Source organism: Pongo abelii, chromosome 19 (assembly GCF_028885655.2).
Source record: "Pongo abelii isolate AG06213 chromosome 19, NHGRI_mPonAbe1-v2.0_pri, whole genome shotgun sequence".
Taxonomy (NCBI): Eukaryota; Metazoa; Chordata; class Mammalia; order Primates; family Hominidae; genus Pongo; species Pongo abelii.
In genome coordinates this window covers 18,273,795-18,295,390 of record NC_072004.2, presented here as the reverse complement: position 1 = coordinate 18,295,390, position 21,596 = coordinate 18,273,795, and the positions used below count along the sequence as shown (strand labels likewise).

The 21,596-nt window shown below is 51.5% G+C and overlaps 1 protein-coding gene and 1 pseudogene across 3 annotated transcripts in view; one reads left to right on the top strand and one right to left on the bottom strand.

Annotated features, from left to right (window-relative positions):
* Nucleotides 1-21,596, top strand: part of DRC3 (dynein regulatory complex subunit 3) — a 49,643-nt gene that overhangs the window by 169 nt on the left and 27,878 nt on the right. For 2 of the 3 annotated variants that reach the window (XM_024234995.3, XM_063718047.1), the window contains exons 2-8: nt 870-980; nt 4,031-4,207; nt 10,217-10,333; nt 14,328-14,494; nt 19,104-19,250; nt 20,639-20,758; nt 21,346-21,458. In XM_024234995.3, the coding sequence (XP_024090763.1) occupies nt 4,048-4,207; nt 10,217-10,333; nt 14,328-14,494; nt 19,104-19,250; nt 20,639-20,758; nt 21,346-21,458 (824 nt within the window). In that variant the 5' untranslated portion in view covers nt 870-980; nt 4,031-4,047. Of the gene's footprint in view, nt 1-869; nt 981-4,030; nt 4,208-10,216; nt 10,334-14,327; nt 14,495-19,103; nt 19,308-20,638; nt 20,759-21,345; nt 21,459-21,596 lie in introns of all 3 variants that reach the window. The other variant, XM_063718046.1, reaches the window with a different exon arrangement.
* LOC100440781 (membrane protein BRI3-like) lies at nt 7,571-7,955 on the bottom strand (annotated as a pseudogene).

The following is a 21,596-nucleotide window of genomic DNA, read 5'->3' as shown; positions in this document are numbered from 1 at the left end:
AGACCCGGGAGCTGAGGCTCCCGGAGGACTCGCAGGGACAGATAGTGCCCGACTTAACTCTTTCCTGTGACCTTTTTCTCGGAGAACGCCGGCCCGGCCCTTCTCATTTATAAACTGAGCACGTAGGTCCTCTCCCAGCCACTTTACAGTCGTGCTGAGACAGCCAAGACACTTTAGTCCTGGGCTTGTCAAGCTTTTGAATTAAAAAAAAAAAAAAAAACTAAGGGAGCATTTCCCGAGGGAGAAGGGCCAGAATGGATTTTTAAGGGGTTCCGTCTTCCAGCCGCCTTTCATAGAAAGAGAGGTACCCGGTCCACTGATAACTTTCCCCAGAATTTAGCCATCATATCTGACCTCATAGCTATCAAATGATTTCATCTTGGTACTGTATATACCGCTTTGGATGTGAATACCGCTACTCAGGTTCCGTATCCGTCTCTGTCAGTAACTCATTGTACGACTTTGGACAAGTTCCTTTCCCTCCCTGGAGCCTCAGGTTCCCTAGCTGGGAAATAAGGGCATTAGGACTCCCTTTTTATGGCCTCCGGAGCTTACATGTACTTAAATAATGCATGTGCACTGAGCACACAGTAAGCATTCAGTAAGTGATTGATTTTATTCTTTTTTAAAAAAATTTTTGTTCATTATTTATTTATTTATTTATTTTTAAAAATGGAGACGGGGTCTTGCTATGTTGCCCGAGCTGGTCTTGAACTCTTGAACTCAAGCAATCCTCCCACCTCGGCCTCCCAAAGAGCTGGGATTACAGGTGTAAGCCATCTCGACCAACCAATTTTCTTCTTATTAATTCGTGGCCAATAGGGATTATAGTTGTCAGATCCTGTTGACCCCAGGTTATCATTTCCCAGGAAAATTCTGGATCTGTTATCTGTGAGGAGGCCACTCCGTTGACAGTTGTGTAAAACTCTGCTGCTTTCCCCAGCTCCAACCTCTCTGGTCTTCAACAACACTATCATCAGGCAAGTCAAAGGGGACCCAGGTTGGGTGGTAAACTATAAGATCCCCATAGAGGAGGACTGTTTGGGCCTTGGCCCTGAACCCAGGACAACTGTGAGAAACATTGTGAGCTGTGGCAATGCTAGTCCCCAGTACCCTGGGTACAGTTGAGTCATGATTAGGAAAATGGACTCTGCCATGTGCTAAGTGTATGAAGTTGGGCATGTTAATTAACCTTTTAAACTAGCTTCTGTTTTCTTATCTGGATATTGGTGAGTATTAGCCCTACATGTAAATTAAGTTTCTAGAAATTTCTCTCATCCACATCTTGGTAACACCCTGGTCATCTCTCACCTCAGTACTTTTGCAATTCTCAGTACTACTGCTAGAGTGAGCTTCTTAAAAACTAAGATCTGATCACATTGCTGCCCTTATGTTTTTTATTTTTTGAGATGGAGTTTCGCTCTTGTTGCCCAGGCTGGAGTGCAATGGCACGATCTCGGCTCACTGCAACCTCCGCCTCCCGGTTTCAAGTGATTCTCCTGCCTCAGCCTCCCGGGTAGCTGGGACTACAGGCATGCACCACCATGCCCAGCTAATGTTGCTGCCCTTATTAAGCCCTAGGTGCTTTCCAGGGATTCTGGGATAATAACAAAACTCCCACACACCTCTCCAAACTTGCATCACTTCAGCCAAAGTGCAACAAGTCTGTTCTCTCCCACCTAAAGGGGCTTGCCACAAAGTTATCTCCTCCTTCTTTCCTACTTGTCCTTCAAATCAGCCCTGTCTTCCTTGGCCAGGCCAGGTGCCCCTAATGTACAATTTCATAGTTCCCTACACCTACAAATTGTCATGGTTTGTAGTTAAATATTTGTATTATTGTTTGATTCATGCCTGAAGCTGGGGTAAAATCCATCTGTTTTATTCACAGCATATAGCAGTTACTCACTACCCGTGTGTAGACTAAATACGTGATCTCACACAAATGCAGGAGGGAGAAATTATCCACCTTTTACAGATGGGAAAGCCAGGGCTTAGATAGGTGAAGTGAGTTGCTAAAAGATGCACAGTCAGGATCCAAATCCTGCTCTGATGTGCTTAACAAATAGCATGTGTAATAACAATCCCCCATTTCCTAGCATAGCAATTGCTGGGCTTGACTGAAAGCAAACTTGATCTGTCACAGGTACCAGGCCCTGATGAAGTAGGAGGGATAAGTCAGTGAAAGTTTTGAAATCAAAATTAAGAGTCATTTCCCAAAGTATAGCACCTTTTTTTTTTTTTTTGATGGAGTCTTGCTCTGTCGCCAGGCTAGAGTGCAGTGGTGTGCGCTCTCGGCTCACTGCAACCTCCGACTCCCTGGTTCAAGCGATTCTCCTGCCTCAGCCTGTCGAGTAGCTGAGATTACAGACATGCGCCACCACGCCCAGCTAATTTTTTGTATTTTAAATAGAGTCAGGGTTTCACCATGTTGGCCAGGATGGTCTTGATCTCCTGACCTTGTGATCCGCCCACCTCGGCCTCCCAAAGTGCTGGGATTACAGGTGTGAGCCACCATGCCTGACCCCCCCCCCCAAAAAAAAGGCCAAACACTTTGCAGAAAACATCAGCCAAATATAACACATTAAAATTCCCCCAAAGACAAGTTGATGACAAGTTATGGGAAACCTTAGGGGAAACCATTGCATAAGAGTGGGGAGCTAGAGAGAGGCCGAGGGCTGGAACTGTCTTTGGGGGTAGAATCAGTCACCCCAACGAGGTGGAGCCAGTGTGAACAGATTGGAGAGAGTGGGAGGAAAAGGACCAAGGTCTTGGGAGGACGGAAGGCACAGGTGGAGAAGGGGTAGAGGTTGAAGGGTGTGGAGGCTATGCCTCCCCTGGAAGCAAGAGAGAAGTGTGCACAAGAGCTCATTGGGACATTTGATGAGGGACAGTTCAGGGCAGAGGATGCCTATTTGCAGAAGCTGCATCCAAGTGGATGGTCAGGGAGGCAAGAGGAGGGCAGTCTTAGAGGGAAGTCTCTAAGACCAGGTAACAGGATTGTATGGCCCAACCTGGCTTTTCAGCGGACGCCATCAGTCAGCCCTGCACCAGGAGTTTCTCCAGCAGTGCCCAGTGGAATGAAAAACAGAGCACAGGGGCTGCCTAGCATCAGGGACCAGCAGGGCAGAAGGACAGGAGGTTGAGGGAGGCCCAGATGCTGGGAAGGCATGTAGACAAAGATAGGAGTAGGGCCAGCAGGGAGGCAAGAATCAGTGGCAGAAAGCGGGGTTAAATATGCCTCCTGGATGTCCTCACCAAGAGGGTTGATAAGGATGAGAATGGGGTCCAGCCACAAACAGCAGCCTGGAGTCAGCCTCACATTGTGAGTGACCAAATCTACACATCCCCCCTGTGCTGTGGTGTCTCAGTCAAATCCCTCTGGACCATTAGCAACAGGATCTACTGGAAGCTGGGCACGGTGGCTCATGCCTGTAATCCCAGCACTTTGGGAAGTGGAGGCAGGTGGATCACCTGAGGTCAGGAGTTTGAGACCAGCCTGGCCAACATGGTGAAACCCCGTTTCTACTAAAAATACAAAAAATTAGCCAGGCATAGTGGTGGACACCTGAAATCCTAGCTACTCGGGAGGCTGAGGCAGGAGAATCGCTTGAGAACGGGCATTGCAGTGAGCTGAGACCACGCCACTGCGCCCCAGCCTGGGCGACAGAGCGAGACTCTGTCTCAAAAAAAAATTAATTAATTAAATTAAAAAATAACCTACTGGAGCTAGCTTAAGTAAAAGAGGATTTCATGTGAGAAACAGGAAACTCTCATGAGACCTGGACCTAGGGACATTAGAGACTGGAAAGCTAGCAAGAAGGAGGCAGCCTCTGTCTGTGTCGATCCTAAGCCCTGGAGCAGCCTTGGTGTAAGTATACAAACCCCGAGATGCAGCAGACCCAGGGCCGGGTGTGGGGCGTTCCTCAGAGTGCCAGTGGCCACAAGACACTATAGGGGGAAACCTCAGCCAGACCCTGCCCTCAAAGAGAGAAAGAAGCAGGCCGTGAAGGAGGAATGCGGTGTTTTTTAGGGAAAACGTGGGGGAAGATGAACCGGCTGTACAACTCGATGGAGCCGAGGGTGATGGACGATGACATGCTCAAGCTGGCTGTCGGGGACCAGGGCCCCCAGGAGGAGGCTGGGCAGCTGGCCAAGCAGGAGGGCATCCTCTTCAAGGATGTCCTATCCCTGCAGCTGGACTTTCGGAGTATGTATCCAAGGTTCAGGGGTGGTGGCCAGGGTGGGGCCCTCCCTGGCTTTCTCTGCTCCATCTTCAAGCCCCAGGATTCCCGCCGAAGTCCACAGTCGAGGTTCCCACATCAGCATTAGGGCACCTGGGTTACAAGGCATAGGAGCAGCACAGATGTTTGTAAAGCGTCATACTTAGTGTCTTCATCATTTGAATATCCACAACACTCCTGATTCTGAATAAGAATAGAAAACAAGATAAAATTGTCCCACGCCAAATCTACGTGAGCCCCCAAGACTGTGCTGTTTCCATCACACACCTCCACATGGGTGTCCTTGGAGTGGGGGTCCCTGGCAGGCAGAGCCTAGGAGGTCCCACGTGGCCAGGAGCAGAGGGTAGGAAGTGTGGCAGAATGAGGGAGAGCGGGCACTGGGAGGGCAGCTTCAGGGAAGGGGTGACCAAAGACAGGCTGGTAGCAGGAGGAGCACAGGCCCTTGAGGCAGGGAGGCACATCAGGAGTGGGAAGATGTGGCTCAGGACCAGGCGGACCCTTACTGCTTCAGTGCCCCGTCTGTGAAATGGGATGGCTGTCATCCCTGTCTCAAGCATTGGGTGGGGAGACAAGGTGAGACAGCACGTGCACAGTGCCTGGCTCATACAGCGAGCCAGGCACAGTAAGTCAAGGCAGAGGTGGTACGAGGGCAGTGAGAGAGGTGGGCAGGGATCCTGAGACCCCCTTTGTATCGTGTGCAGGCAAGGCCACAGCAGAGTGACCTGGTCTGATTCACATTCCTGCTCTGTCTTGGGGCCCCTAGGCTGGCCGGCATCCAGTCAACAACAAGGAGGTATTGAGACCCTGCCTCAGTCCAGCCCTGCTGCCAGAGCCAGGGACACGACAGTGGGCAAGTCAGGCATGGCCCAGGCACAGCCCCACGAAGCCCACAGGCTCCCAGGGCTGACCACCAAGCAGGGAGGGCCCTGAGCCACAGCCCCGAGAGGGGTAAAGGGGCACAGAACAGGTGTGGCAGGAGGGGGCTTTTGCAGCTGACCGCTTTCCCTCTGTTTCCCCTCCCCAACCTGAGGTCCATGCAGCCAGTGTTGAACACCTGCCTGTTACATGCCAGGTACTGTTATAGGCACTAGGGATTCAACTATGAGCAAAAAAAGACAAAAGCCTTGTCCTCGTGGAGCTGACATTCAACTTGGCGGGGGACAAAGAAATAAAATGAAGAAGGAAAATAATACTATTTGCTAAAGGTAGTATGTGCTGTGGAGGAAAAAAGGAAGGAGAGGAGAAAAGGGAAGTTGCGGGTGGAGTACAGTGTTTTATAGGGTGGCCACGGGCTTCACCAAGAAGGTAACAATTTAGCAATGACTTGAGGTAGGCGAGGGAGAGAGCTGCCGTGCAGATCCACCAGGGAAAGTGGAACAGCCAGTGCAAAAGGCCTGGGGCAGGCTGGACCCCGCCTTATCATCTCTGCTGAGGAGCCAGTATGGAGACAGGTCAGGGAGGTCATGGTGTCAGCTTGGAGCCAATGGAAGGTGTTTGGCTCTTACAGTGAGTGAAGTGGGGACCCTGGGAGGATCCTGAGCAGAAGTGGGACAGGATGTGACTTAGGATTTCACAGGACCCTGCTGGCTGCGTGAGGATAGACCGTGGAGGCCAGGGGCCAAGGCAAGGATCTAGTAAGACGGCCACTGCTGTACTCCAGCAAGTGATGACCACAGGCCTGGCCGAGGTGGTGGCCACAGAGGCAGATTTAGTGTCTTTATTGAAGATTAAATCGGCTCTTTTGGCAGTCCTGTCATGCTGGTAACTCATTAGAGCTAACTGCCAAGTACATCCTGATTTGTTGTGTTGTTTTGGCTTTTCCTCCTGAACTGCTGACACCTAGGAAAAAGCCAGCATGCTGGCGTGTGTGGCAGAGCACCAGGTGTGCAGGAGCCATAGGGGGAGTGCTACTGCTGGGGGGCTGTCAGATCAGGCCCAGAAAAGGCACCTGGAAAATCCAACCCAGGGATGGGAGGTGGCCGGGAGGCTGGGGCAGAACTGGCCCCACCCTGGAAGCACAGGTGGGAATTGTGGCCGGTATCATTCTGGGAAATCTGGCCACAAACAGGGAGCTGAAGAACAGGCACCAGTCCCACCCAGCCCTGGGAACCCAGGAGAGGCACAATGCAGCAATCCAACTCTAGGGGAAGGGCAGTCCCACCCAGCCCTGGGAACCCAGGAGAGGTGCAAGGCAGCAATCCAGCTCTAGGGGAAGGGCGGTGGGCCCCTCTGGACCTGGGTCAGAGAACCCTGTCTTCCCCAGACCTTTGTGCAGGGAGGGGAGCTAGGAGGGGTTCCCCACTTTCCCACTGGGACTTTCACAACCTCACAGGCAGGCTCTGCCCCTCTGAATGAATATTGAAACTGCAGCTGGACTGTATGGTTTTTTTTGTTTGTTTTTTTATTGTTGTTGTTGTTGTTGTTGTTGTTGTTGTTTTTGTAGAGACGGAGTCTCACTCTGCCGCCCAGGCTGGAGTGCTAGAGTGCAGTAGTGCGATCTCAGCTCACTGCAACCTCCGCCTCCTGAGTTCAAGCAATTCTCCTGCCTCAGCCTCCTGAGTAGCTGCAACTACAGGCACATGCGGCCACACCCGGCTAATTTCTTTTTTATTTTAGTAGAGATGGGGTTTCACCATGTTGCCCAGGCTGGTTTCGAACTCCTGAGCTCAGGCAATCTGCCTGCCTCAGCCTCCCAAAGTGCTAGGATTACAGGTATGAGCCACTGCGCCCAGCTTTTTTTTGTTTGTTTGTTTGTTTTGAGATGGAGTCTCGCTCTGTCGCCAGGCTAGAGTGCAGTAGCGCCATCTAGGCTCACTGCAGCCTTCACCTCCTGGGTTCAAGTGATTCTCCTGCCTCAGCCTCCAGAGTAGCTGGGACTACAGGCGCACACTACCACACCTAGCTAATTTTTGTATTTTTAGTAGAGACGGGGTTTCACCATGTTGGCCAAGATGGTCTCAATCTCTTGACCTCATGATCTGCCCGCCTTGGCCTCCCAAAGTGCTGGGATTACAGGTGTGAGCACCTGGCCACTAATTTGTATTTGTATTTTTTATTTTTTTTAATGGTAAGAATCTCATTTATTGAAAACATTATATTTCACCTTTCTCAAATTGAAGACTGCAAAAAATAAAAGCAGTGCTTTACTGAGTTCTCATTAACCTCAGGAGCAGCAGCGCTGCCTCTCCATGCTCCAGGAAACCCTGGCTCCCATGTGCCACATCTATTGCACCTCACTTTACAAAACAGTCCTGAAGCTTAATCAAATAAAACTATTGTACATTAGAAAAAGAGAGCTGGGTGTAGAAAAGCCAGGTGTGGTGTTCCCTTTAAGCAAAGGCTGCTCCGCAGTTGGGGCATCTTTGCTTCCTCAAGGCAAAACAGCAGATGAACCCAAAGGGGAACAGGATGATGGCCAGGAGGATTCCCAGGAAGGTGAAGCAGTCCCCCAGCACCCTATCCCTGCAGACGGGACAGCCTCTCATTGTGACGATGGCATTGGCAGGGTACCAAGTGATAGTCCAGCTGTGGTCATTGTAGACCCTGGGGTGGTGGTTGGGTATCCCTGTGATGAGGTAAGGGGAAGGCGGGCAGCAGCAAGGGGTGGGCAGCAGGGATGATGCCATAGCCATGCAAGCTGCATGCGTAGTCACCCTGGCCGGCCCCTAGGTTGTAGGTGGGCAGCCACTCCCACAGCAGGGGCTTGTGGTCCATGGCAGCCCGGCTTAGGTCAGTCAGTCCTGGCAGGGGACGCAGTGGGGGATGTGGCAGGGATGCAGCAGACTGGCCGGCTCAGGCTCCTCTGAGGCACAATGCCTTAGCACCGATTTTTATTTTTATTTATTTATTTAGAGACAGAGTCTTGCTTTGTCACCCAGGCTGCAGTGCAGTGGCATGATCTTGGCTCACTGCATCTCTGCCTCCTGGGTTCAAGTGATTCTGCTGCCTCAGCCTCCTGAGTAGCTGGGACTACAGGGACACTGGCTAATTTTTGTATTTTTGTTATAGAGACAGTGTTTTTCCATGTTGGCCAGGCTGGTCTCAAACTCCTGGTCTCAAGCAATCCACCGGCCTTGGCCTCCCAAAGTGCTGGGATTATAGGTGTGTGCCACCATGCCCAGCCACAGGACCAAATTTTTTTTTTTTTTTGAGACAGTCTCACTCTGTCATCCAGACTGGAGTTCAGTGGCGTAATCTAGGCTCACTGAAACCTCTGCCTCCTGGGTTCAAGCGATTCTCCTGCCTCAGCCTCCAGAGTAGCTGGGATTACAGGCACGTGTCACCATGCCCAACTAATTTTTGTATTTTTAGTAGAGACAGGGTTTCACCATGTTGGCCAGGATGGTCTCCATCTCTTTTTTTTTTTTTTTTTAAGATGGAGTCTTGCTCTGTCGCCCAGGCTGGAGTGCAGTGGCGCGATCTCGGCTCACTGCAAGCTCCGCCTCCTGGGTTCACGCCATTCTCCTGCCTCAGCCTCCCGAGTAGCTGGGACTGCAGGTGCCCGCCACCACGCCCAGCTAATTTTTTGTATTTTTAGGAGAGACGGGGTTTCACTGTGTTAGCCAGGATGGTCTCCCTCTCCTCACCTCCTGATCCGCCTACCTTGGCCTCCCAAAGTGTTGGGATTATAGGCGTGAGCCACCGCGCCTGGCCCACAGCACCAATTTTTAAAATTCCTTTCACTTCTGTATTATTTCAGTTCTTTTAATGAGCATATTCTATTTTTTTTTTTTTTTTTTTTTTGAGCTGGAGTATCGCTCTGTCACCTGGATTGCAGTGGCGCAATCTTAGCTCACTGCAACCTCTGCCTCCCTGGGTCAAGTGATTCTCCTGCCTCAGCCTCCCGAGTAGCTGGGACTACAGGCGTGCACCACCACGCCCAGCTAATTTTGTGTATCTTTAGCAGAGATGGGGTTTCACCACATTGGCCAGGATGGTCTCGATCTCTTGAACTTGTGACCCGCCCGCCTTGGCCTCCCAAAGTGGTGGGATTACAGGTGTGAGCCACTGTGCCCACCCTTAATTAGCATATTCTAATTTTGTAAATTTTAGAAATCATTACAAAAGCAAATATGGAAAAAAAGGAGCCTATAAACAACAGAGCTGTACGTGGCTTCTGGGAAAACCTGGCAGACAAGTTTGGCCTCTAGAGTGTTACATATACAGTACATATTTACTTATATGTATGTGTTATTCAGAACTCTCCTGGCTGCCAGTGACAGAAACCAAACTCTGGCTTACCTAGGAAACAGAATGAACCAGCTGTGTAGCTGGCGTGGGTGGTCTTCACAGGCCACAGGGGCCAGGCACTTCCATGATATCAGGAACCTGCCTCGTTCTTGCATGGATGACTTATCTCATCGCCTACGTATGGACATTTGGGAGCTTTTCTGCCCCTTACGTGCCTGAGGGATTCCTTTGGACATATATACAGTGTGGAGACAGATTCTATGTAGAGAAATTATAGTTCAAAGGGCACTGACTTTAAATATTTCAATAAACATTGCCAAACAGTGCTCCAAAAAGGCTGAACGAGGTGATCAACCCTCCCACCAACAGAGACACATGTTTTCATTCTATTTATCACACTGTGGAAGGAGGGCCTCTGTCTGTGTCCTGTGTCCCAAGGTGGACCAGCCTCCTGGAGAGGCCCTGGCCTGGCCCCAGAAACAGCACAAGCGAGTCTCCTGCCCAGGCCAGGTCCAGCTCACTCCCACCCCAACGACTTTTTAGCCCCACCCTAGTAAACCTATTAGGTCTTTCTGTGGCTCTGGGTGGCAGTACCGATCCCCGCCCACCTCATAGGGACAAAACGTTCCTCAATGCTCAGCCTACATCTCCAGGGTGCCTGCGTACTCCAGGGCAGGGCAGAAGAGTTGTAGGTCCCTTTTGTATGGTTCTGCCTCACTCATCCTGTACACTAGCACAAAACTCTGACCTTAACCTGAGGCTGAAATCACCTTCCATTATTTCAGACATCCTCCGCATAGACAACCTCTGGCAGTTTGAGAACTTGAGGAAGCTGCAGCTGAACAATAACATCATTGAGAAGATCGAGGGCCTGGAGAACCTCACACACCTGGTCTGGCTGGGTAAGGCCCTTTACTCTATGTGTCCACCCTAATCGAAGGTGACACCCTGCCAAGGTTATTGCCTTCCCAGGAGACAATAACTGTGTGTGACACTCAGCTGCCGGCCCATCATTAGCCAGGGTACAGCAGAAGCTCTGCCTGCTGGGAGCAAGAAAGCTGCTATTTTTTAAAAGCCTAGGGCTTGTGCTGGGCAAAATGCAGCAAAGATGTGCTCAGACACAGGACCACAGAATATTCTGCTCTCATCTGCCCAAACTTTCAGTCTGGATGGGGCACAAAGGGGCAGCTGTGGACTCCTATTTAATCTAGACTCAGGCTGACAGATAACCATCGACAGGTAACCATTGGCTGGTGGGACCCAGATCAAACCAGGAATAATCGTCATAGAGGCTAGTGTGTATCAAGCACTTAACTACATGCTAAGTGGGGCCTATATGCTTTCCATATGGGTCTTTCAGTTCACACAGCATCCCCATCATAGAGATGAGCAAACTGAGGTCACCGCACCGCATCAGGCCTCACTGCCAAGGCCATGGAGGGTTTTGATGAGATGTCCCTTCTGCTGGCCTCTTAGGAGCATCCTCACATCTGGTGAGGGGCAGTGGGTCCCTAGCAGGGAGAAAGTGATGGGCCTGAGAGCTCCTTATGCACTGTCTTGTTTAACCCCCATTTTAATCCTAAGAGTTGGGCATCTGTTATAATCCCAATCTACAGAAGAGGAGCTGAGACTCAGGGAGCCCCAGGCACTTGCCCAAAGCTGCATGACCAAGAAGTATCAGAGCTAGGACTCACCCCCACACCTGTCTGACCTCACAGCCCACATTCCCTCCATCCTATCAGGCGGTCTTCTGGTAATAAGGGCACCCTGGGGCATCGTGAGCCTTCCAATTTGCCAAACATTCCCAGCCTCCTTTGTGCTGACAATTGCAAGCCCATAGCAAACCCACAGGCAGGGTTATGCTGCCATTTCACACATGCAGCAACTGAGGCTCAGGGAGGCTGACCAGCTTGATGGGAGTCACGTGCTACAGGTGGCAGAAGCAAACCACAGCCAGGTCCTCTGACACCTGGGCCCAGGTCTCTTGTCCCAGGTTTCTCATTTCTCTGCACCCTAGCACCCATTAATGCTGATTAATGAATGTCATGGTTTTAAGCAGGAGCTCTCTGGCCTGGCTGTCTCTCAGACATAAAGCAAGTGCCACTGAGCCCCATGACAGCCCCCTGTTTCTGTCTGCTTACCCAGAGAGAAACTTGAATACTGGTCTTAGTTCCCTCCCTAACAGAAGCTTATCTTCCTACTACTTGGAGCCCCTGCACACACACTTCCTAGTCAGCTCGTTCCCCCAACCCCTTGCAGTGGCCATCCACACTTCCAAGGGTCATTGGATTGATGGCCAGTGCTCCCTGGGATGGGGGTGCTAGAGCAGTGAGGGCAGGCTCTGTTAAGAGGTCACACTGCCCCTCAGAGTATAGTCAGAAGCTGGTTTTTGTGCAGCCATGGCACTAGGTGCCCAGGGACCCAACCACAGCCAGAATAGCTGGGTCCCTGGGGTGCTGAGGATGGGGGTTAGGGAGATGGCACTCCCATGGTTCAGCACGACCTCCCACACTGACATGCACAGGGCTGAGGATGTGCTGGAGCTGGCTAGCACTGGCTGTCAACAGCTGGCTGTACACATTTCTTCCCAACTTTGCTTCCAGGGATGCCACGCTGGTAGCTGGAAATTGGCCACGGTGGGACTATTTACACCACAGAAATGAGCAAGCACCTCACATCAGGGGTTTTTCTCAGCCCCCGTTGGTAAACACTTGCTAGCACACCACTAGGGGGTGGGCTAAGCCTCCCAAGAATAGAACCCAGTGGCATGGTGGGAAAGGAAGTGTGCAGGCCTGGCATTTGTTAGACCCCCATTCAAACCCCAGCTTGGCCAACACACTGACTTTGCACAAGATATTCCACTCTGTGACCCTCAGTTTCTTTTTTTTGAGACGGAGTCTCGTTCTGTCACCCAGGCTGGAGTGCAGTGGCACAATCTCAGCTCACTGTAACCTCTGCCTCCCAGGTTCAAGTGATTCTCATGCCTCAGCCTCCCAAGTAGCTGGGATTACAGGTATGTGCCACCATGGCTGGCTAATTTTTGTATTTTTAGTAGAAACAAGGTTTTGCCATGTTGACCAGGCTGATCTCGAACTGCTGGCCTCAAGCAATCCACCCGCCTCAGCCTCCCAAAGTGCCAGGATTACAGGCGTGAGCCACTGCACCTGGCCTGAACCTCGATTCCTTTATGTGCTGTGCTACCTTGAGCATATTACCATGAGGCCCATTTGAATCTCAGTTTCCTCATCTATAAAATGGGGATGATATCTATGCTATGAGGATTAAACAAGGTAATGCACTTAAAGGGCCTGGCATAGAGAAAGGACAGAGTTATCATTGGTCTCAATGTCAACAGGTGAGCATCCCCTGATATGCGGAGGAGGCTAAATTAAGATGTGGTTAAACTCATCTCCCAAATCACCTTTTGTTTTTTGTTTTTTTTTTTTGACACAAAGCTTCACTTCATCACCTAGGCTGGAGTGCAGTGGCACAATCTCGGCTCACTGCACCTCCAAGGTTCAAGTGGTTCTCGTGCCTCAGCCTCCTGAGTAGCTGGGATTACAGGCATGTGCCACCATGTCCAGATAATTTTTGTATTTTTAGTAGAGACAGGGTTTTGCCAGGTTGGCCAGGCTGGTCTGGAACTCCTGACCCCCAAGTGATCCCCCTGCCTCGGCCTCCCAGAGTGCTGGGATTACAGGTGTAAGCCACCACGCCTAGCCCCAAATCACCTTTTAAATGTGATCACCCTGTGGTTATCATGCTCATATTTCCAAGCCCAGGAAAAATGCTCATTTTTGGCCTCTAGGCCATTGGTGTTCCAGGACAAGGTAACAGCCCCACCTGCCAGCTAACCCTGAAAACCTGTGGTGGGGAAAAAGTACTTTTAGGCCAGACATGGTGGCTCACACCTGTAATCCCCACTTTGGGAGGCCGAGGTGGGAGGATCACTTGAGCCGAGGAGTTTGAGACTAGCCTGGGCAATATGGTGAGAGCCTGTCTCTATACAAAATTTTTTAAAAAATTAGCTGGATGTGGTGGCGCATACCTGTGGTCTAATCTACTCAGGAGGCTGAAGCAGGAGGATCACTTGAACCCAGGAGGTCAAGGGTGCAATGAACTGTGATTGCGCCACTGCACTCCAGCCTGCACAACAGAGTGAGACCCTGTCTCAAAAAAAAAAAAGGAAGGTACTTTTATTCCCAAAGATGTAGAATTAGTCAAAAGTCTCGGTTGGGGTTGAGGTTACAGTTGATGAGGGAGCCTGAGACAGCTGTGATGGAGCTGGAAGAACCTGACCTGCCACATGTCCAGGGAGAAGCCTTAGATGAACTCTGGCCCCACTGTAGTTAGCTGTGTAGCTTTGGGCAAATCACTGAGTCTCTCTGAGCTTCTGCTTCCCAAATGATAAAACAGCAAGAGAAATTCCAAACTGCCACTCAGGGCTGCTGTCAGAGGATATACACATGAGTGCTTGATAAACTGGTAAATGCAAAGCAGACAGGAGGTGGTCTTGCTAAAATGCCACAGGTGTGAGGAAAGGGGACACTCCACCACTGTCTACCCCTGACCCCCAAGGGCACTGCTTCAGACCTGCGGGTTAGTGTTTTCCTCCCAGAACTATGGCAGAGCATAGACACCAGTATTTGCCCACATGTCCCCAGCCAGGAGGATGATTGGCAGAACTGGAGAGGGTAGTGAACATTGGAGGCTGCAGGAAAGAATCCACACCCGGCTTCTAAAAAAAATCACAAACTATTAGACAGTGAGTCCAATTCTGGCCCTGGCAGCTTGGTGCTGGCTCACAGGGCACTCAATAGCCCTGATGGTTTTATTTCGGGACAGCCCATCCCCTGACCCAGGCAGCAGACCCTCACAGCCCTCTCTTCTTCCCAGATCTGTCTTTCAACAACATTGAGACCATCGAGGGGCTGGACACACTGGTGAACCTGGAGGACCTGAGCTTGTTCAACAACCGGATCTCCAAGATCGACTCCCTGGACACCCTCGTCAAGCTGCAGGTGTTGTCTCTGGGCAACAACCGGATTGACAACATGATGAACGTGAGTGGCCGCCCAGCCCGGCCTCACGCACACCTGCAGGGCCTTGGAGCGCCGTGGGTTGAGTGGGGGTCTGTGGTGAGGGGAAGTACAGGCTGAGTGTTCAGATCTTCTCATTTTCCTGGAAAAGTCAGGAATCTGGATTACTCCACGAGGCATTTGCTCATGTTTAAATACCATGCTTAACCCAACAAAATTCATCGGAGAGCACTAGTTTACACCCTCCATATTAGTGGCAGTTCTTTCCCTGAGTCTTGCACTTATTTAACAAACATTTGCTGAGGCACGTACCTATTAGTGTTGAGCATATGTCCTGTGCTCACTGGGAACAGAGACAGACAAGATGTGGTCCCTTTGGAGTGACCAGCACACACCCCCATAGTCAAGGCACAAGGAGACAAGAAGCCGGTGTCCTGAGGAACAATAAAACAAGGCCTGTGGGTGGTAGGAGGGCACCCCGAGGCTTAGGGGTGTGCACAAGTGGCAGTGGACACAGCTGGGGGTGTGGCAGCAGCTTTAAGGGTCCTGTGTCAGAGGTGATACATCAGATGGCTCCTGGCTTGCTTCTGCAACCCACCAACCCTGAGGGCTGTCCAGTAGCCTTTGAAGATTCCTTTTCTGCTTAGGTCAGCCTGGTGGCCTGGGTTCAGATCCCAGCTGCAGGCCATGGTGGCTTAGATGAGTGGCCTGGGAGGGTCAAGTGCTGAGTTGTGACCGGTATGTAAGTCTGTCCAGCAGGACCAAACCCTGGAGGCACTGTAGTCTCAGAAGTTTGCCCTGCACGCCAGACAGGAGCATCTAAACCCAACCAAGGGTCAAGCCTTCTATGCCTCAGTTTCCTCATCTGTCAGATGGAGATGATGGCCATGATCCTGCTGCCCAGGCTTTCGCAGGAATCAAGTGGGGTCATGAATGTAACGTATTTGGTTCGGTGTCAGGCTGGAGTATGTTCCTAACAAATGGAGGACTGTCGTAGCTGAGGGCCTTCCTGTGAGTGTTGGGATGAGGGGAACTTGATGCAGATTCACTGAGAGATGACTAGAATTTGCCATCCAGCAGAAGGAAAAGGCTTCCCAGGGGAATGGAATGGTGTGAGCAAAGGCCTTGGAGGTAAGTTGGGAACGCCTGCCCGCACGCACCGTTGAGGAGCGCAGGGTCCCTGGACGAGGTCAGAGGTATGTGGTGCAGGGTTGGGCTCAGGATGTGGCCGGGCCTCGCCGCAGTCAGTCAGGATGGCCAGAGAAGCAGTGGGAGCCGAGGAGGCTTCTATCTGAGATGTATTTGGGACAGGTCTACATTTAGGAAGGAATTCACCCCCGTGAGGGTGGATTTGAGGGGGATTGTGAGAATGGGTTACCCCAGGACAGTGTGACCAGAAAGGATGCTGTACCTGCAGGGAAGAGAAGCTGGCCCCAAACTGACTGGAAGCAGAGGTAAGGCAGGGACTTGCACGCAGGTGGCTGATTTGAGAGGTGGCTTCAGGAAGCTGGAGTAAGGGAGGCAGGGAAGAACCAACACACAGGTGTGTCACTGAGACTGCTGCCCCTGGCCTCGGAAGTGTCCAGAATGCCTCCCAGAAGTGACTATCTAAGGACAGGAGCCTGAGGCATTGATCCCCCCAACAGCTAAGGGAGACCCCAGGGGGATTAACTTTCTCGCCACCTGGCTTTTGGGCTGGGTGGGCTTCTTTGGCTTCAGAGACATCTCTGAGGCAGAAAGTGAGTAGTGAGATAGGACACTGCCAGCTAAGGTCTCTCATGGCTACAGCTGAAGCCGGAGGTAAGCTGAGCCCCTGCGGCAAACAACAAGGGCATTTAGTGGTGTGATAATTGGCACTGCAAGGAAGCGGTGCTTATCAGCAGAGCTTCAAGGACGTGAGTTCCTTCTGCCTCTGGGCTCTGCCGTCCTCAGCATCTCCCTAGAGCTTGATTCTCTTATGGTTGCAGTCAAGGACATGGGCTTCCTTGTCTGCATCTAGCAGGATGGAGAGAGCAAGAACTCTCCTTCTGACAGTGGCCCTTCAGTCTGATCAAGCCACCTCAGGGTCTACACTGACCCTCAGCCTAACATCATGGCTGGGTGACAGCCAGGCTGGGCTTACATGAACGGCCTGGGGTGGGAAGCACCGAGTTGTCACTAGCAGTTCCACCTGGTCAAGCCACAGAGGTGGTGGAGTCTCAGAAGTTTGCCCTGCATGCCAGACAGGCAGCATCCAAACCCATGCATGGTCTTGCATGAATCAGCCCCTGACCTTGTCTCTACTCCCATCTCAACTTCTTCCCAGCCCTCTCCCCACCATTCTGCAGCCACCCTGGCTTTTGCTTAGTGCCTGGTATGTGCCAAGTTCTTTGCTGCCTGGGGCCTTTGCCTGTGCTGTCTTGGCTTCCAGGCATGTGCTCTCCTCTGCTCTTCTGCGGCTGGCTCCCTCAGGTCTCAGATTAAATGTCACCTCCCCAGAGAGACCTCTGAATCTCCTAACTGAAAGAGGCCTCCCTGTTATTTTCTCTCAGGGTGCCATCTTGATGTTCCTTATAACACTTAACTCAAACCATAATGATTTTATTTACTTTTTAAAACATTTGGCTGGGCCCGGTGGCTCACACCTATAATCCCAGCACTTTGGGAGGCCAAGGCGGGCGAATCACTTGAGGTCAGGAGTTCGAGATAAGCTTGGCCAACATGGCGAAACCCGTCTCTACTAAAAAGATAAAAATGAGCCGGGTGTGATGGCGGGTGCCTGTAATCCCAGCTACTCCAGAGGCTGAGACAGAAGAATCGCTTGAACCTGGGAGGTGGAGGTTGCAGTGAGCCAAGATCGCACCACTGCACTTCAGCCTGGGTGACAAGAGCAAAACTCCATCTCAAAAAAATAATAATAAATTAAAAAGAAAACATTTTTCCCCCACTCCTAAAATATATGCTCTTGCCATAAGGGCAGGGACCCCATAGGCCTTGTTCCCCACTGTATCTTCATAACCTAGCACATGCTGGAGGCCTGCTAGGTGACTAACAGTGTTTGCTGCTAGGTGACTAATAAATGACTGAAAGAAATTCATTCAGAAAAGCATGCTAGATTTTTTTTTCTATCTTTTGCATAGTATAGTGTCTAGATGCTATCCAGTAAAGTATTGCTTTTTGTTTTGTTTTGTTTTGTTTTTTTGAGATGGAGTCTCGCCCTGTCACCCAGGCTATATGGCAGGTGGTGCAATCTCGGCTCACTGCAACCTCCGCCTCTTGGGTTCAAGCGATTCTCCTGCCTCAGCCTCCCAAGTAGCTGGGACTATAGGCGCCCGCCACCATGCCCGGCTAATTTTTTTTTGTATTTTTAGTAGAGATGGGGTTTCACCATGTTAGCCAGGATGGTCTCGATCTCCTGACCTCATGATCTGCCTGCCTCAGCCTCCCATAGTATTGGGATTACAGGTGTGAGCCTTGTACCTGGCCGAAGTATTCCTTTTTTAAAATACTTTTTTGCCAGTACTTTTAATGGCAAAAACCACAATTACTTTTGCACCAATCTAATATTAACTACCTGGTTAACATTTTCCTCATTTTACTAAAAATAGAGTGTAGGGAGAATAGATAAAATTACTGGAATGTTCCCCTAGCTGTTATCCAGGGAATCCAAGGTTAGCCGTAAGTTGGGTCCCATTTAATTTAAGATATTTGTACCTTCCATGGGGCTTTACAATCTAAAAAGACATGCCTGGCCAGGTGCAGTGGCTCACGCCTGTAATCCCAGCACTTTGGGAGGCTGAGGTGGGAGGATTTATTGTGAGCAGGAGTTCAAGACCAGCCTGGGCAACATAGCAAGACCCCATCCCTACTTAAAAATAAAATAGGGCTGGGCGCGGTGGCTCACACATGTATTTCCAACCCTTTGGGAGGCCGAGGCTGGTGGATCGCTTGAGCCTAGGAGTTTGAGACCAGCCTGGGCAACATGGCAAAATCCCATCTCTACTACAAACACAAAAATTAGCCAGGTGTGGTGGCACACGCCTGTAATCCCAGCTACCCGGGAGGCTGAGGCACGAGAATCACTTGAACCGGGGAGGCAGAGGTTGCAGTGAGCCAAGATCGCACCTCTGCACTCCAGCCTGGACGACAGAGCAAGACTCTGTCTCAAAAAATAAAATTAAGTTAAATTTAAAAGATTTTTAAAAAATAAATAAAAGGGTGTGCCTATACTAGTAACAGCAACTAAAACGCCCATTACTGAATAGGTGTCAGGCACTCTTCCAGTGCTTTTCATAGCTTATTTCACTTGGTCTTTATAACACTGTAACACACATGATATCCTTATACCCATTTAACAGATGTGGACATTGAAGCTCACAGATGTTGGGTAACTTGTTCAAGGTCTCACCACATGGTTCAGCAGACCTGAACCACGGTCTGCTGGTTCTTTGAAAAGCCCATTTCTGACGGAAGGTCTCAGTACTGCTTCCCAGCCTGGGACACCCCCATACGTGCACACTGCCTGTCACCCCACCCAGTGCTGATGGTGCTGTGGCCAGGCTGACTCTGAAAGAGTACTGAGGAGGGAGGCGCAGCTGTGTTTTCAACTCTGTGGCAGCCAAGAAAATGGGCCTTTCTCTCTTTTTCTCCCCAGATCATCTACCTCCGGCGGTTCAAGTGCCTGCGGACGCTCAGCCTCTCTGGGAACCCTATCTCTGAGGCAGAGGATTACAAGATGTTCATCTGTGCCTACCTTGCTGACCTCGTGTACCTGGACTTCCGGCGCATTGATGACCACACAGCAAGTGTCCCCCTCTCAGTCTCCCAGCTCTGTGAGACAGAGTCCTCAAGTCCCCAGGTTTCTTGGAAAAGGGGCATTGAAGGGTAGCTTCCCCTGCCCACAACTAGGAGAGAAAGGGCAGCTCCCTCTTCCTAATCCCTTTACATGACTCTGTCAGAGTGATTCCAGCAGCACCCTTGTAAGTACTGTTTTGTGTGCATTCCCAGGGGCCAGGCCTCTTCCACACACTGTCCCAGGGCCACCTCACAGCCATCCTGCACTGTCCAGTTTTCCAGATGAAGAAGCTGAGGAGGGCCGGGAGCAGTGGCTCAAGCCTGTAATCCCAGCACTTTGGGAGGCTGAGGCGGGAGGATCGCTTGAGCCCAGGAGTTCAAGACCAGCCTGGGCAACATAGGGAGACCCCATCTCTACAGAAACTACCAAAATTAGCCAGGTGTGGTGGCACACACCAGTAATCCTGGCTACTCAGGAGGCTGAGGTAGAAGAATCGCTTGAGACCAGGAGTTTGAGGCTGCAGTGAACTAAGAAGATGCATTGCACTCCAGCCTGGGCAACAGAGTGAAAAAATTTAAAAATTAGAAAAGAAAAGAAGTTGAGGAGGCCCAAGGAGGGCAAGCAGCCAGGATCACTGGCTCAAGGCCAAGCCAGGATTCACCGCAAGTTGGTGTCATCCCAGGAGCAATATTAACAGCTGAGCTCCAGAAGGAACCAGGCCATCAGAGGCTCAGGCCTGGCTCTCAGGGGCAGAGTCAGGGCTGGAGGTAGAGACCTGAGTGTCATCTGAGGATTACCAATTGGCAGTACTTGAAGCCATGGTACAGGTGGGATCACCTGGGGCATGTGGAGAGTGAGCTGGGGCACGGGGATTGAGTTCTAGAGGCACCAGCATTCCTGGCCAGGTACAGGGGGATAAGCCAGTGTGGTGGAGAGAGCCAAGGGCCAGACCCTCGTGACTGGCCCTATGGCCTCACTCTACCTCTGTCCTGTTGTCCTCCTTCCCTAAAGGAGGGCCAGAAGGCCTGCTGAGGGCTGTTGGGAGTGAGAGAGCAGGTCCTCTGTGGAGAACACCCAGTCTGGGGCGAGGGGAGCGCTCCATTGCTGTGGCTCCTGCCCTGGAGATGGCCCCGGGAACCCCAGCCTGCCACGCTGCCTTCCGCTCCTCCTGGTCTTTCCCTGATTTCCCTGCGCTCACAAAAACCTGGTGAGGGTCATCAGGAGATGGGCATTCTCATCCACGAGACCTCATGGCTTTCACAGCCTTCATGCAGGCCCCTGTGCAACACCCCTGCCCATGCGCAGGAGGCTGCAGCGTGGCAGAGGCGGCATGGCAGAGGCAACGTGGCTCAGAGGAACCTCTGGTAACAATGCCACTCCCGTTCCTTGGTCAGAAAGAGCTTGCGGAGGCTAAGCACCAGTACAGCATCGACGAGTTGAAGCACCGGGAGAACCTGATGCAGGCCCGGCTGGAGGAGGAGCAGGCACAGCGGGAGGAGCTAGAGAAGCACAAGGTACTGCTCCGGCAGGCTGCACGCCCTCGGCCCCGCTCAGAGATGCCCACAAGAGGGCACTGATGAAGTAAAACGGTCCACAGGGATCCCCAGGCTCTGAAAACGCAGAAATCATGCTCCCTCCACAGGGCCTGATGCCCTCTCCCTGCCTGGCTCGTCTGCTCTCTGCCCCAGGGCCAGCTCCGTCTCAGTCCAGACCCTGACCCTACTCCTTATTGGCATTCCTGCCTCCAGGTGCTGGAGAGAATGTGCTAAAAACAGTCTGTCAGAGGCCCCTTAAGACCCTTAAGGCAGTTCCCCATGACATGCCAGGAACGGCTCAGGTCCCGTAGCCTAGCATGGCCCTGAATTCATGACTAGATCCAGTTGGCCTCTCTCCCACCAGTCTCCACCCCTCCTTGCAACCAGACTGAGAAATGTGTAACATTCTGGAAACAGCCTGCAGTTTTATGCCTCTGCACCTCTGCACATGCCATTCTCTTTGTCTGGAACATGCTCCCTCCTGACCTGCCTTCCTCCTGGGCCTGTGAGATGATGCAGGGGCCCCTGACAGGAGCCATCCTACCTAGGTGTGTTTCTGCCCGCAGACTGCGTTTGTGGAACATCTGAACGGCTCCTTCCTGTTTGACAGCATGTACGCTGAGGACTCAGAGGGCAACAAGCTGTCCTACCTGCCCGGTGTCAGTGAGCTCCTTGAGACATATCCTTCTGAGTTCATGGCTGTCTCAGAGCCTGTGCCAGCAGCCTGCCTTGGCAAGGCCCCTTCCGCTCTAGGCCTCAGTTTCTCCATCTCTCTTGTAAGACCTTGGGAGGTAAAATCTCCACTTGAGAGCAGTGT